The sequence below is a fragment of the Ostrinia furnacalis genome, unplaced genomic scaffold (assembly GCF_004193835.3).
Source record: "Ostrinia furnacalis isolate ACB-3 unplaced genomic scaffold, ASM419383v2 OfSCF4659, whole genome shotgun sequence".
Taxonomy (NCBI): Eukaryota; Metazoa; Arthropoda; class Insecta; order Lepidoptera; family Crambidae; genus Ostrinia; species Ostrinia furnacalis.
In genome coordinates, this window is record NW_021134898.1 from 524,042 (window position 1) to 539,134 (window position 15,093).

Here is a 15,093-nt window from a genome sequence, read left to right on the forward strand (position 1 = left end):
TCGATGGGATTCCGCCGTTTCATTTAGGAGTTTTTATGGCCACCTCCTGACTCCATCATCAGACCAGCTCAATGGTACCATAACATTGCATTGTCATCGTACTTACATAAGTATACCTTTCAGCTCAATCGGTTGAGGAAAACTGGTCTTTAATTCAGTTGTAAATAAATAAAAAAATGGATTTTTTTATTTCGTTGCGTTGGTGATCTGGTTACAAAAACTATTGTTTTGGGTTCTGGAAGTTCTGGAAGCCTGAACGTACTGTAAATAGTAGGTACTGGATTAACGATTAACGGACTTAGGATAATTTAACGGAAGTTAACGAGTCCGTTAACATTTTTAAAAGTTAACTTAAAAGTTAATCCGTTAATAGAAATGTTAACTTCGTTAATTAACGATTAACGGATTAACGAGTTAATGCCCAGCTATGCCCAGCACCACCGTCTCAGAATTAACTTTGAGTAAAAACAACAGATTAATAAGTACCTACTTACCTAAGTAGCCTAGGTAGGTACTTCCTAGTTACTCGCGATTAAACCACTAAAAACATGATTGATTAATCAATATTTCAGTAGGTAGGTAATACATGTTATACCTTTTGTTCTACTTACAGCGAACGCAAATTGAATAGAATCACGCGAACCTACAGCTGAGCGGCGGAGGTACATATGTTCCTGATGCAAGTTATGCTTTCAGGGAAGTTCACATCTGTACTCTGTTAGCTTTGCTGTTCTGCATTTTTTACGGAATAGTTATATCCAGATACTAGAAGTTAATATAGAATTTTGGTACTGAGACCAGACAAAATAAAAACATTTTATATGTTTTATTACATACTAGGTAGAATATTACTTTGACTTCGATTCGTTTTATTTAAAACTGATACAGATGATGTAACTGAAACAGCAAAAGTTTATCGGATTCGATAAACTGTTAATATAAAAAATAAGTAGGAAGAAGGTAGGAATGTACTTCCCGACTTTTTGTGTGACTCGATTTTATCACTTTATGTCTTATGAGTGGGTTGCCAGGTCCAAAAACACAAAAGCTGGACCTGTGCCGGGGGTTGGAGGCGGTGAAATTAATGAGCTCGCGAGTGAGAACTATCATCAATCGGTTGCCCAACGTCCTGATCCTCACCTGCGCTCGCTCGTTTTCGAAATGTAAGAAGCCGGACAACCCGGACACTGTTTATTTTGGCCGGACACGCAATCAAAAAGCCTAACTATGTCCGGCTTTATCCGGACGCCTGGCAACCCTAATGACTGAGCCACTTGCTTGTAACAATTTAAAAATATTTAATTACGTAAAGATTTCCTCTCCTTGCTGTTATTTGCTTATCTCCGCCGATGTAACTTTGCCTATCAATTATTCACAGGCGTTAAAAAATAATGAAAAAGTGCAGAGGCGCACATACAAGGTATCAAGATAAATCAAACTGCTATGGGACGTAGCTTGACCTCCGACCTAGGCTACCCCTAAAAATATTTCCACCAAGCCATCTCGATGACTAATAAACTAAATTAATGATTTGTATCTACAGCAAGGTTTCTGAACTGATACACAGTACTTCTGATTCTGACTGACACTGACATTAAACGTCACTTGTTATGTCAATTTCGGACACCGCGTAAAGCATGGAAAACTACGATTTACATTAAATTCTAACATTATTTCTAGCTCACATAAAGTTAAAATAGCTTTCATTATGTTCGTCAAACCGTACAAATTAAAATCAAACAACACCTTGAAGAATTCTGAGAAGTATGACGCATTTTTGTGTTTTGCCACTGTACTGTCGTAATTTTATCTGATTTTCTTAATATTTACTTAATTTTTTTAGGAAACATTTGGTTCAGCGTATTCAAGATGAGTTCCCTGGGGTCCCGGAAGGGAGAGTCAAAGAGTTGGTCCCGGTGAAGTCGAACAGCAGCTGTATGAAGTTGGTACTCCACTCGGGGGACACAGTCGGCGTGTACGTAGTGGACGGCTTCCCGATGATGATCGAGACCAGCGAAGCGCTAGTGCCGACCGTCTGTACACTTTGGAAGATTCCAGAATTTCTGCCAACACTTATTGTTCATTCTCCAGTGCTGCCTAAGGTAAATATGAAAATTTGCCCAAATTCTCCCATTAATTTGGTCGATTCTCACACTAAAGTTAAGTGTAAATAAGTAAATGCAATGTAAACTACAATGTCATCCATAGTGAGCTATCTTCTTTACAAAATTCATTCATCATTGGTAAGTTTGGTGTTACAACAGCTGTTTAAATGTATCTGAAATTAACTTTATTGTGATAAATAATAATCCTTCTACAGAACCTTCTAGCAAATGTAACTGGGTAATATAATAATGTAATTAAATAAAATAAGGCTTACAAAAATGTAAGAGCCACAGCACACATGCTAGTTCTAGCAGCAGCGATCTGCAATTTAGGCTTTTTAGAAGCTGAATGCAGCAGTAGATGCTGCATCATCATCATCATTTCAGCCACAGGACGTCCACCGCTGAACATAGGCCTCCCCCAATGACTTCCACATTGCACGGTTGGTAGCGGCCTGCATCCAGCGCCTTCCCGCTACCTTTATCAGATCATCGATCCACCTTGTGGGTGGACGTCCCACGCTGCGTTTTCCGGTACGTGGCCTCCACTTCAGATCCACACTGCCCCATCGGCCGTCAGTTCTGCGTACTATGTGCCCTGCCCATTGCCACTTCAGCTGCTGCATCGATAGTCGTTTAATCACCGATCGTTGATGTTAAAAGTAGCGTGTCTGTTAAAAAAGTAAACAAATATCACCTGTGTCACAGCACTATTCCTGCCAGATGGCAGGAAAGTACAAAGTAAATGAATATTACCTGTTTCACTGTTGCCGCAGGTGGCAGGCGGAGCCCCGCTGTACCTGCCGGGCGTGGTGCGTGGCGCGCTGCCGCGGTTCCGGCGCGGGCAGCTGCTGGCGGCGTGCTCGCAGGACAACGCCGCCGCCGGCCTCGTCGGACGCGCCACCATCTCTGTACAGGACACACAGTATATGGCTGCGTAAGTTACACAAGCTTAGTCATAAAACTCATTTATTTATGTAACTAGGCTCTAAAAAAGCACTTTTACACGTCCCATCCCTACCGATGCTTCCTAGATAGTAATAGACTTTAGGCACCAGCTGATATAATGTCCTAAAGTGGTAATAGGGCAAGCTACATTTGAGACCTGTGTACCCTGAAAAAGGGTTACTTTGACACTAGTTGTAGGTCGGTTTGCCATTTGGCAAAGGCCCCCTCCACCCTACTCCATTCTGATCCACTAGTTAGTGCTAACAAATTCTTGATTACTCATTTTCAATAAATGATTAACACTTTTACTTGTAATTTTTCAGAGGAGTGTGCCTAGATGCCATTCAAGTGTTCGGAGATCTTCTATGTAAAGACACAAAGTTTAGTAAAATTGAAAGGCCCAAATTGGGCCCTGCCTCCTATCCGTCTAGTGATGTCACAGAACACCTTGCTACAGATTTAAGCCAGGTAAAATTACTAATACTTTTACCACAGTGGAATTTAAAGTTTAAACTCCAAATATTACACTCTAAACGAAAGTCCAGCATCAGTCTAAAAGTATCGCAAATGTTTCAGCTTAGCGTAGAGCCAGTGAAAGAGGAATGGCCGAGTCTGGTGAAGCAGCCACCGGCGCCGGCGCCTGCGGCTCACGCGCCGCGTATCATAGAAGACACGCCTGCGAACGACATAGCGCCTGTCGACGAGCCTGAAGACGACCTTGACGACACAGCCCTTACAGGTATATCAAATAATGCTAACTATTTTTCATTGCCATTTATCCAAAAGAGTTCTTTTGATATCATCAGATCTATTGTCAGTCTGTCTGACGGACTAAATAGAATTTCGATTTCATTACCCAGTCATCATCCCTATTGCTAAAATCAAGTGGCAGTGGGCGGGGCACATAGCTCGTAGAGACGATGGCCGTTGGGGCAGGAAAGTTCTCGAGTGGTGACCACGGGCTGGAAGACGTAGCGTGGGCAGGCCTCCTACAAGGTGGACCGACGATCTGGTAAAGGTCGCGGGAAGAGCCTGGATGCGGGCAGCGCAGGACCGTTCATTGTGGAAAACCTTGGGGGAGGTCTTTGTCCAGCAGTGGACGTCATTTGGCTGAAACGACGATTGTCAGACTTTAACCTTTGTCCAGGCTCAAAAAAAAGTCATTGGTTTTCAACCATATTACCATATCTTCACAGCATACAGTTGAAATAAATAAATAAATTGATGTGGGCTCTAAGGGTTAAGAGCTTTATTAGAAGCTGTAAGTGATAATTAAACCTGAATTGATTTTCTAGAGAGTTCCCAAATAGAAGAAGATGGGATCCCCAGCGACATGGACGGTCTACTACGCTGGAGTTTGCTGTCGCTGCTCAAGCTGGACGGCAAGCAGCTCGAGCTGCCGCTCAAGACCAACCTGCTCTACAAGTAAGACCTATTTAGCCTTACTCCTTGATATGCGGTTGGAGTTTACTGCTATTTTCTTTACCTAACTTAGACATTCTTCTAACTGATAACTGTTATTTTATATTCCAGAAACCATTTGATGCCTTTGTGTCCGCCAGACAGAACATTAGATGTGAAAAAATCTAGCTACAAGAAAATGGGAAAATTCCTGGAAGCTATGCAACAGGTAATGTCTTTTATTTATTGCTTTCATTATTTTCAGAAACTAGGTTTTATCCCAGATTTTGCTTAAACATCAGCTGATAAAGGCAGTACAGAACAAAAATTAAAACTGAATTTTGAAATGGTTTTGAATATAAGTTTAGATCAATCACTCACTCAAGAAGTGACTATATACGTGTCATTGGTGAAATTATGGTTCTCAAAACCAAGTCGTTGCCAAAATAAAAGAACAAGTAGACTGTGCTATAGAAATAGTTAAAGCCTGGTCCGTGAGCACGTAGAATCCCGTCCAATGACCCCAAGCTACCCATCCCTATCGCTCGCGCGTAATTATGTTGCTGTCGCGACTGTGCGACGGGCGCCCGCATTGAGTGTGCGAGCAATTTTACGAGTAATGAGGGAGGAAATTCCACTCCATCAGCCCTTAACCCCTGTCCTGCCTGTTCAAGGAAGGCCTGGTGGAGGTGCGTGAGATCGACAAGGGCGTGGACGCGCTCGTCGCCGTCTCGCTCGCACACCCCGCCCTGCGCGCGCACGCCGCCCCCCCGCGCGGGCCCCGCCCACGAGCCGAGCCCGCGGAATACACGCCGCCGGCCATTAGGGAGGTGTTCTGCGTCACTGCACACGTCACGCCGCTGGTGCCGCAGCACAGGTGAGGGTACACCCAGTTAGGTTTGTATACAATTAGTAGTAAGTTAATGTACATAGCGTGTAAATTTATCTCCGAGTGGTCGGTGGCGGATCAGCAAGCCGCCACTGTTAAAAGAAGGATGTGGTAAAGACGGAGTCTGCACACTTAAGCGGACTACATGAGCATTGGTTGGATAGGTCGGGATAAGGCTCGGCTACACCGGCTCCTGCCTCTGCTCAATAAGACGGAGATTGGTGGATTTTTAGTGGGTAGGCCCCTCCCTTCTGGAGGGGAGAGCCCCACATAACCCGTCGCCTTACCACAGCGGCGGGTATGCAACTCAATGCATTTTTACCACCTAAAATATAAAAAAAAAGACCCAGTTAAGTTATCATCATCATCATCATTTCAGCCATAGGACGTCCACTGCTGAACATAGGCCTCCCCCAATGCTTTCCATGTTGATCGATTGGTAGCGGCCTGCGTCCAGCGCTTCCCTGCTACCTTTACGATGTCGTCGGTCCACCTTGTAGGTGGACGTCCCACGCTGCGGTACGTTAGGTTAGGTAGGAGTTAGGTTATGTTGCACCGGAATCAAACCCTTGTACGTTTTGAACCAGAGCAATAAACGGCCGTACCTGCATTATACCGGCTCGATCTGCGCTCCTCGTTTAGGAAATCCACGATGGACAAGATTTCTCCCTGCGCGTGCGTCATTTCAGCGTTCTTGGACTTGACTTTCTGTCGTCTGACTGACGCACAATAATCTGAAAAAAAAAAGTCATCTCAAAGTAACTTATTCCGTTAAATTCTTATTCCTAATAGATCCCGTGATTCTTTGAGTTTCCAGTCATCATGCTACAAGAAAATTAACATATAAAATTATTTAATCCCTTGTTTATATCCAGAAAGGGTACACCGCTAAGCGCTGCGGACGTGCGCACTGCCGTCACTGAATACGTGCGCGCGCGCAACCTCACGGGACAACAGAAGAACACTGTCGTGCTCGACGCCACGCTCGCCAAGATACTCGGCAAGCCCGAACAGGTAACTTATCTCTAAAGCCTGGTCCGTGAGCACGCAGAATCCCGTCTAATGACCCCAAGCTACCCATCCTTATCGCTCGCGCGTAATTATATTGCTGTCGCGACTGTGCGACGCGCGCCCGCAGTGAGTGTGCGAGCGCGACAGCAACATAATTACGTGCGAGCGACAAGGATGGGCAGCTTGGGGTCATTGGACGGGATTCTACGTGCTCACGGACCAGGCTTTAGCATACCAAAGGTTTCACCGATGTTTTTAACCGACTTCAAAAGGGGGGAAATTTTCAATTCCGTTGGTATTTTTAGTAGTTTCCACGACTCCTATAAAAATTGTCTCTACAAGAAGTAATCGATCTACTGCCTATACACCCAGACGCTAGGCTAAATCCTCCATTTGCTTCTAAAGCCCGGTCTGTGAGCACGTAGAATTTTGTCCAATGACCCCAAGCTACCCATCCTTATCGCTCGCGCGTAATTAAATTGCTGTCGCGACTGTGCAACGGGTGCCCGCAGTGAGTGTGCGAGCGCGACAGCAACATAATTACGCGCGAGCAATAAGGATGGGTAGCTTGGGGTCATTGGACAAAATTCTACGTGCTCGCAGACTGGACTATAGTATAGTTATTTAATTTTTAGCGTTAAGAGTCGCATCTCTATATTGAACTATAGTATATTAGAGAATCGTGTTCCTACAGACGAGAGTGAAATAAATGACCTAATGACAATGCTTCCAGGCGCAGATGAAGTGGGACGAGGTGATGACAGGAGTGCAGGGCAAGTTCACGCCGGGGACCGAGATGCGCTTCTCGGACGGCTCGCAGCAGCTCAGCAAGAGCCGCCTCGAGCCCGTCACCATGCACGTGGCCACGCGTAGCGGGAACAAGAAGGTAAACGGGACCTATCCCAACACTTTCCCACCACTGCAACTCCTGAATAACCAGGATCTACAGGGTGGAAACGATAAGTGATCGCACGCGATTAATTCTAAACTATAAAAGATATCGAAAAACTGATTACTGATCCTGAAAGTGCTTCACGAGCTCTTTCAAACGATATCAGCAATAGGTTACAGAATTAACTGGATCTATCCGAAAATTCAATGTTTTCAGCCTCCATACTAAATGTATGCCACTATGCCAGCCACACAATATTAAAAGTGTTATTTTTATTTTATTTTAAATAATAAACACTTAAAATGAACTCGTAAATTGCATTCTAATTTAAAATTATTATGGAAAACATTGGTTTTAGGTTTTACTTGCTATAATATTATCAAGACATGACTGCCATGACTGTGGCAGTACTAAATGTATGGAAGGTGGAAACATTGAATTTTCGGATAGATCCAGTTTATTTTATTATTTTATTATTGGTACCGTTAAATAGAGCTCGTGAAGCACTTTTAGGATCAGTAATCAGTTTTTGAATATCTTGTGTAGTTTAGAAATAATCTAGTGAGATCACTTATCGTTTCCACCCTGTATAGCTTGGCCTCCAATGAAACCCAACCAGCGAAGGTTGAAGAACAAGAAGGTGTCACCATGCAGGTGGCCACGCGCAGCGGGAACAAGAAGGTAAACGGGACCTATCCTAACACTTTCCCACCACTGCAACTCCTCAATAGCCAGGATCTATAGCAGTCTTTCCCAAAGTGGGCGATAACGCCCCCTTGTGGGCGCTGCAGGCTTAAAGGGGGGCGGTAAGAGACCCAGAAAAAAAATTGGGACGTTGTGCCTCTAGGCTTGGGAGGCGTCATCTACTAGGAGGACTCTTAGACACCGACTGAGCTCGACGAGCTACAAAAATGGGGGGGCGCTAAAAATAATTTATTGTCAAAGTGGGCAGTAGACTACATAAGTTTGGGAACCGCTGATGTATAGCTTGGCCTCCAATGAAACCCAACCAGTGAAGGTTGAAGAACAAGAAGGTGAAGGGCTTGTTACTGAGCAGGCGTATGCGTCGGTTGGCCGATTTAATGGTGATCAAGTCAAGCTACAAATCTGAGATATGACCAGCCAATGGTCGAGGATCTTGATCACACATCCCTCAATAACTCGCCATATCACTAAAAGAGAAGAATCTATGTAATTAAAAACCATTTTCCAATCATCATCCAAGTTCGCCCATGTCTCATGTTGAGTGTTGATACAGAGTTTATCTGATTGACTATCACATGCCCCAGCTAAAGCCTGGTCCGTGAGCACGTAGAATTTTGTCGAATAACCCCAAGCTACCCATCCTTATCGCTCGCGCGTAGTTATGATGCTGTCGCACTCGCACACTCACTGCGGGCGCCCGTCGCACAGTCGCGACAGCAATAAAATTACGCGCGAGCGATAAGGGGGCGTCCATAAATTACGTGAGACAATTTTGGCCATTTTTCAACCCCCCCGCCCCCCTTGGTGAGATTTGGTGAGATTTTGCCTGACCCCCTCCCCCACCCCCCTAATCTCACGTGATATTTAATAAAATGCCTATTTTGCAACGTCTATGCTTCGAGTCTATTAGATTTATATGAAAAAATCAGTAACCCAGTGTCGTGCCACGCGCAGTGCAGGGTTCCGTAGCTTGCTAACCGTCGTTTAGTAAGACAAGCAATGAGGGCTATCGTTTTAGCGCTCACTAGTTAGCGCCACTGTAGAGTAAGGTCCTGTCACTTGCTAGTAGCAAAGACAGTGGGACCAACTGGTGAGCACAAAAGTGGTAGGAGGCCTATCGCATTTGCTCTCATCAAGATGGCGCCACTGTAGAGTAAGGTCCTGTCAATCGCCAGGGGTGCCAACTGTTAAGTATAAAAACGATAGCCCTCATTGCTTCAATCTAGGACCAGTTTTTTGATTCATAGTTAAAATAACTAATTGTTAAATTTTGCTACTAATGGTTAAATATTAATAAAAAGTAAACTAGTACTTAAAAAATGTAAATGTAAACTAATCGTTAAAAAACGCCGACAAAACGGTAAAATAAAATTTTGAAAAAAATAATAATTCTAGTGTAGCTCCCCTGCATGTAAAGTGGGGATGAATTTTTTTCAAGGAAAACTATAACGGTTAAGATACATTACTTAGTTTAAGAGAGTAATAGTTATTTGACTCATGTATTATACAATTTCTTAACCAGTAAAAATTTCTTAGAAGAAAATAATATGAAAAGTGACTTTAGATAAAGTAATTGCTTGCTTCTGATTAATATATTGTGGTAACGACAGACAACTACAGAACCCTACACTGCGCGTGGCACATTTATTCTGCATCTTTAGTGTTCAAAAATGCAGATGGAGGCATTTTTAGTTTAATTTGATTAGACGGTTTAGAATAAATTGTCATTATCATCATAAAAAAATCATTTTTTTTACTTCAATAACCCAGTTTTCTGGCAATTTTACTCTATTTCTTGTGGGAAAAATTACGTGATATTTTCCGAGACCCCCCCTCTCCCCCACGTGAGATTTAGTGAGGTTTTCGTTGACCCCCTCCCCCCCTAAAAGTCTCACGTAATTTATGGACGCCCCCTAAGGATGGGTAGCTTGGGGTCATTGGACAAAATTCTACGTGCTCATGGACCAGGCTTTACCAAATCGTATCAAAACGTCACAACAACCACTTGCAGAATGACAAAGTCTGAGCAGCAGTACAGTAGATGACTTCAATTCCCAAACCTGTTCTATCGTGATTATGATAACGAATTCACCGCACCATGTTTCCTCCACCAGGTGACGCTGGTGTCGAACCTGGAGGCGTTCGGGTTCAGCTTGCCGGCGCTGGCGCACGTGTGCCAGCAGGGCGTGGCGGCGTCCTGCGGCGTCACGCGCTCGCCCGGCGCCAAGCACGACCAGCTCATGCTGCAGGGCGACCAGGTGACACTGATCAAATATTGACTAAAGCCCGGTCCGTGAGCACGTAGAATTTTGTCCAATGACCCCTAGCTACCCATCCTTATCGCTCGCGCGTAATTATATTGCCGTCGCGACTGTGCGACTGGCATCCGCAGTGAGTGTGCGAGCGCGACACTGTCGCGGCGACAGCAACATAATTACGCGCGATAAGCGATAAGGATGGGTAGCTTGGGGTCATTGGACAAAATTCTACGTGCTCACAGACCAGACTATAGTCCCGTAAACATCCTCCACAGACCTACTTCTAGTAAAGGACGTTATAAAGTCACAAGCATGGGCGTATCCAGGGGTATCCGATTTTGATGAAATTTGCCATAATAGATAGGTAGTATAAGTCCCGGGAAAGGACATAGGGTAGTTGTTATCCAGATTTTTGAAACAGGGACGCGCGCGATAAAGTTTTTCTGTGACAAAATTCCACGCGGGCGCAAAGCTAGTAACTATTAATCTTCTTATATCAAGGAGATAATATTTTTTTAATTATGGTATTATTTACTAATAACTTCTTTTTCTCATTTCCAGACTTATTTTGTCGCCAAATTGCTGATAGAAAAATATGGACTGCCCAAGAAATTCGTGGAAGGAGCAGACAAGGCACTCAAGAAAAAAAAGTGATAAAAGTTAATGAAATAATAAAATGTTGAGCTAAGCCAGTGAAAGTGATTAAAATAAACACAAACTTGCAAAGCATCTTTATTTATTATTTAAGAACTATTACCTATTCGTAAGATCTCTGCATGTTAACTTGCCTAGATTTGTGTAAAACACATTAACTCTAGTATGGCAACCATTGTTCTCTAATTTCTTACAATCACATACTAACTACCATATCCAAAGTATTTGTTAATACAATTAATTAATATTGTTATAATGATGCATGGAAGACTTTAAGACTAAAATTCATTTCATTCTTATTTTCTAATTACTAAATCTAAGTTTATATTTTTGTATCTTTACAATACAATAAAAGCATGATTTATAAAGTGCATTTTATGATTTCTTGTTGCATTCAATTTATACATACAATATTTAAAATTTCACTATGCTAGAGTTAGGGTGGGTTGATGTCCGTATTTCATTTGTTTATGTACAATACAAAAATAACACAAAATCAATATAAAAATAGAAATCTGGTTCCAATTCTACTGTTCATTTCGAACAACAAATAAATGGAAGATACTACAGCTATGTAAATATAAATTTAGATTATATCTAATATAAGAAAAGCCACAACCAATGTACGTAGTAAGTAATTATAATCTAATTCGCTCACCACTACTATTACATATTAGTTTACCACACAAGTTTCACACATTTCTACCATTCTGCATTTTTACACTAAACAATTTTGAAAGAGATCACAAAAATATAGGCATAAAATATTTCAATACAAAACTATGCACTTGTTTCTGAAATACAATCGATTTCACGTATGAAACTCGCTTCCTGGACAAGGTGTGGGTTCATAAACTAATCAAAAACAATGTGTACAACAATATCTCACACTTTAGCTGAAGATTTGAACTTGAAGGGCGTTTTGAACGGTAGCAGGGACTTCCTTTTGGCCTTCTTCAGCTCCGGCGGCGCGGGCGGCGTCTGCACCTCGCCCGGCCGCGCGCTGGCCCGCGTGCGCTCCGCCACGCTGCCGCCGCTCGCCCGGCTCACGCTGGACTCCACGCTCCACTGGCTCCTCACCGAAGACAATGAGAATCTTGATTCATTGGAAATCTTGGATATGAGGCTAGATTTTGAAGGAGTCTTCCTGATGTTCGCATCGCTCGTGTTTGTTATGTCTGAAAATATGTTCTTCGAGGTCCTGGCCTGTTTGGAAGGAGAGGAGTGACTCCAGTTTACGGCCGATCTCTTCTCGGAGGCCATCTTCTCCATGTCCAAGTACTTGAACTTGCTGATGTCTTTAGTGGGTTTCGTCTCGTTTCTTGGCAATTGATACCCATCCCTGTCCACGTTTTCCAGCTCATAAAAGGTGAGAGTGACGCTCTCGTCGCTCTCGATGAATGGATTAGATGAAGTGAAGTGCACTTTCTTGGTTCCGACCTCAGGGAAGATGTTGCGCCGGGGCATATTGTCTTTAGTGAACCTGGTGGACGTGACGATGATGCTGCCGTCGCCGGCGTCGGCCGACAGGGAGCTGTCGAGGTCCTCGTAGGCGTAGCTCTTGCGGCGCGGGCGCGCGCGCACGGAGCCCGAGCGCCGCTGCCGCCGCCGCGACACCCACTCGGGCCGCTCGCCGGCCTGCGTGATGACGGGAGGCAGAGTTATACCGTCACTCTCGCCCTCGCACGGCTTATCTTGGGTGTCATTCAGGTTCAGGGGCACTATTTTTGCAGCAGGACTGTTCACTATCTCTTTTGCGATGAGATCTCTCTCCCTTTTGTTGAGTGACTCCTCCCTTTGTCTCAGTGCTATGAGACGAGTCATCCATTGCTGGCTCAGAGTCTCCTCTGACACTTTCTGAGGGCACGCCGACCTTTCCATGGCCTCACTGTATGGTCTTCTGCATCTAGGTACGAAGCCTGGCAGCTCAAGAGCCAATGCAGCCAGTGTTGGAGACAAAGATCCTCGGGCAGATTTAGCTTCCTCGATTTGTAAGTTGTGTGACACTTTTGGGCTGAGATTGATGTAAATGGGACTGTCCACCGGTTTGATTATTCTTCTAGGAGCAGGCTCAACCACTTTACACAGTTCCACTGCTTTCTGGGAGTCACATTTGTTTGCTTCTGATGCACAATGTGAATAATCCGCTGCCACAAGGATGTTCGCCAGGTGCTTAGGTCTACGATGCGTTTCGAGATTGGCCAGCACAGTGGGATGATAAAGAACGACATCGGGACGGAGATTAACGTTTTTGTCATCTGTGAGAAAACCGACAACATCGCTAAGATCGTCGCTGTAGTGGTACTCTTTAATTTTGGTGTCGGTTGCGCTCGCTCTATAGCAAAGTATGTGCATAATGTCTCCGATTTGCCGCATGAAGTCCGGTCTGGTGATGGTCGCCAAGTCGTAGCAGTTCACGCGCAGCTGACCTCCTTCGTCGACGAATATCGCGTCTGGTGTTACACATTTCTGAAGCACAACAAAGTGTAGGTCCTCGATGAGCTTGCACACTCGCGCCAGCTCTAGGAGCAGGTGCCAGAGGAAGCCCTCGGCGAAGAACTTGTCCGTGGCCTTGCAGACGTCCAACAGCTCCTGCACACTTCGCCACGAGTTGTACTCGAGAACAAAGTACAATGTCTTGGACGGTCCGTGAAGTATAGTATCATAGTATCGCAGCAGGTTCTCGGAAGTCACTTTGCTTATTGTTTTCACTTCGTTGACGACGTTTTGTATTTGAGCGTCCGAGTACGCGGAGCAATTGTACGCCTTCCACGCAAATATGTTGTTGGTGACCTTGTGTCTCACTTTATAGAACGTACCTCCGCAGAAAACGTCTAAAACTTGATAATCCTTCAATTTTTCCGTCATCTTTGTTAAATTTTAATATAAAAACAAGGAATATTACATTTTGTAACCGAAACAAAGCCACCGAAATTTTGAAACAGATCGACCGTTACGGCTGTAGTGACGCTTGTAAAATTTGTCGATTAAAATTACAATAATTAAGAATGGTATCGATATCGATATCCTCGTGGCTCATAGCCGTGAATATTGTTCCAATTAAATATAAATGATTTAATAACTTTATCAATATAATAGATACTTACTTGATAACCTGCTTGATACTCGATGCGCGCCCAAATTCAGTCTTTCAATGTTTTTATAAATTTATCACTTCACTACACTTCACAACGCAAAATAACACCACATTTGTTAAGTAAAATCATTTAAACAATAAATTAAAACCATTAAAACAGATCAACCATGCTTCCCGTTCAACTACCTACCCTCCACCACCCTCCACGGCACGGAAGAATCCCCCCATGCCATGACCTCTTTAGAAAAATAGGGTAGTCGTTAAACATTATACTGCCAAACATGAAGCTTTACTTTTCCGCCAAAAACTTCCTGCATTGTCTAATCTCGTTATTAAATTAAAGATAATGTTTTTTTGAAAAACAATCCCTGTAAAAAAATCTAATTTTTTTTTAAATAACATAAATGGAATAATAATAATAATAACACTTTATTGTACACCACCCATAACACAAAAAAGTAAGAGATACACAGGAACTTTATATTTAGGTTTTTATGTAAAAATAAGATTACTTATTTATTTTATATGTGTATATTTTTGCTTGTCTATCTTTTGTCTAATAAATCATTTTATTATTCTATTCTCATGCACGTTTACATGAACTCATCCGGGTTAAAAAAAAATTAAATTTAAAATTCCTGGAAACCTGAGAAATTTTTTACTTGTCTTGTAATGTTTATTGCATAAATATTAATTTCAACTTTAAGTTTTAAATATTTTCTTTAAAAGATTATAATAGTAATTTTTGCATAAATTAATCGTTCCTACAATAACGAACAATGTAATGCTCTCGAGCGTGCACTTCACTATTACCAGATACGTTCGGAAATTTATATTAATTGTAAACTTCAGAATTATTTTCACATTTAAAGCAGTGAAATAAGTAATATTTACAAAATGTTGAAGCAAAAAATTTGTTGGAATTTGAATTTTATTGGAATTAATATTATTTTCATGATTTATTTCATAAATTAAATGGTCATGGGTTTGAATCGGAACAAAACATACTATTTGTCAAACTTTTGGCGGCAAATTTAAATTTTCTAGATTCATTACAAGGTTTGTAATCCAATACACATAGATTATTCATAAAGGTTTTCTTTAATTACCTTGGAATCATTTCAGCATGTAAA

The 15,093-nt window shown here is 42.7% G+C and overlaps 2 protein-coding genes across 3 annotated transcripts; one reads left to right on the plus strand and one right to left on the minus strand.

Moving 5' to 3' along the window:
* The first annotated feature begins 1,594 nt into the window (after positions 1-1,594).
* Positions 1,595-11,399, plus strand: eIF2D (eukaryotic translation initiation factor 2D). 2 transcript variants are annotated; one of them, XM_028314312.1, is made up of 12 exons: positions 1,595-1,764; positions 1,844-2,102; positions 2,882-3,042; positions 3,377-3,521; positions 3,630-3,792; positions 4,349-4,478; positions 4,587-4,683; positions 5,129-5,331; positions 6,219-6,357; positions 7,088-7,240; positions 10,066-10,209; positions 10,771-11,399. In XM_028314312.1, exons 1-12 carry the CDS (start codon positions 1,709-1,711, stop codon positions 10,861-10,863), a joined length of 1,743 nt encoding a protein of 580 aa, XP_028170113.1. In that variant the 5' UTR covers positions 1,595-1,708; the 3' UTR covers positions 10,864-11,399. The 2 variants fall into 2 exon arrangements, with proteins under 2 accessions (XP_028170113.1, XP_028170114.1); XM_028314313.1 differs by lacking the exon at positions 10,066-10,209.
* On the minus strand, positions 11,064-13,822 carry LOC114359806 (uncharacterized). The gene has a single exon (XM_028314311.1). The coding sequence runs from the start codon at positions 13,729-13,731 to the stop codon at positions 11,749-11,751; it is 1,983 nt and encodes a 660-aa protein (XP_028170112.1). The 5' UTR covers positions 13,732-13,822; the 3' UTR covers positions 11,064-11,748.
* Positions 13,823-15,093: the final 1,271 nt, after the last annotated feature.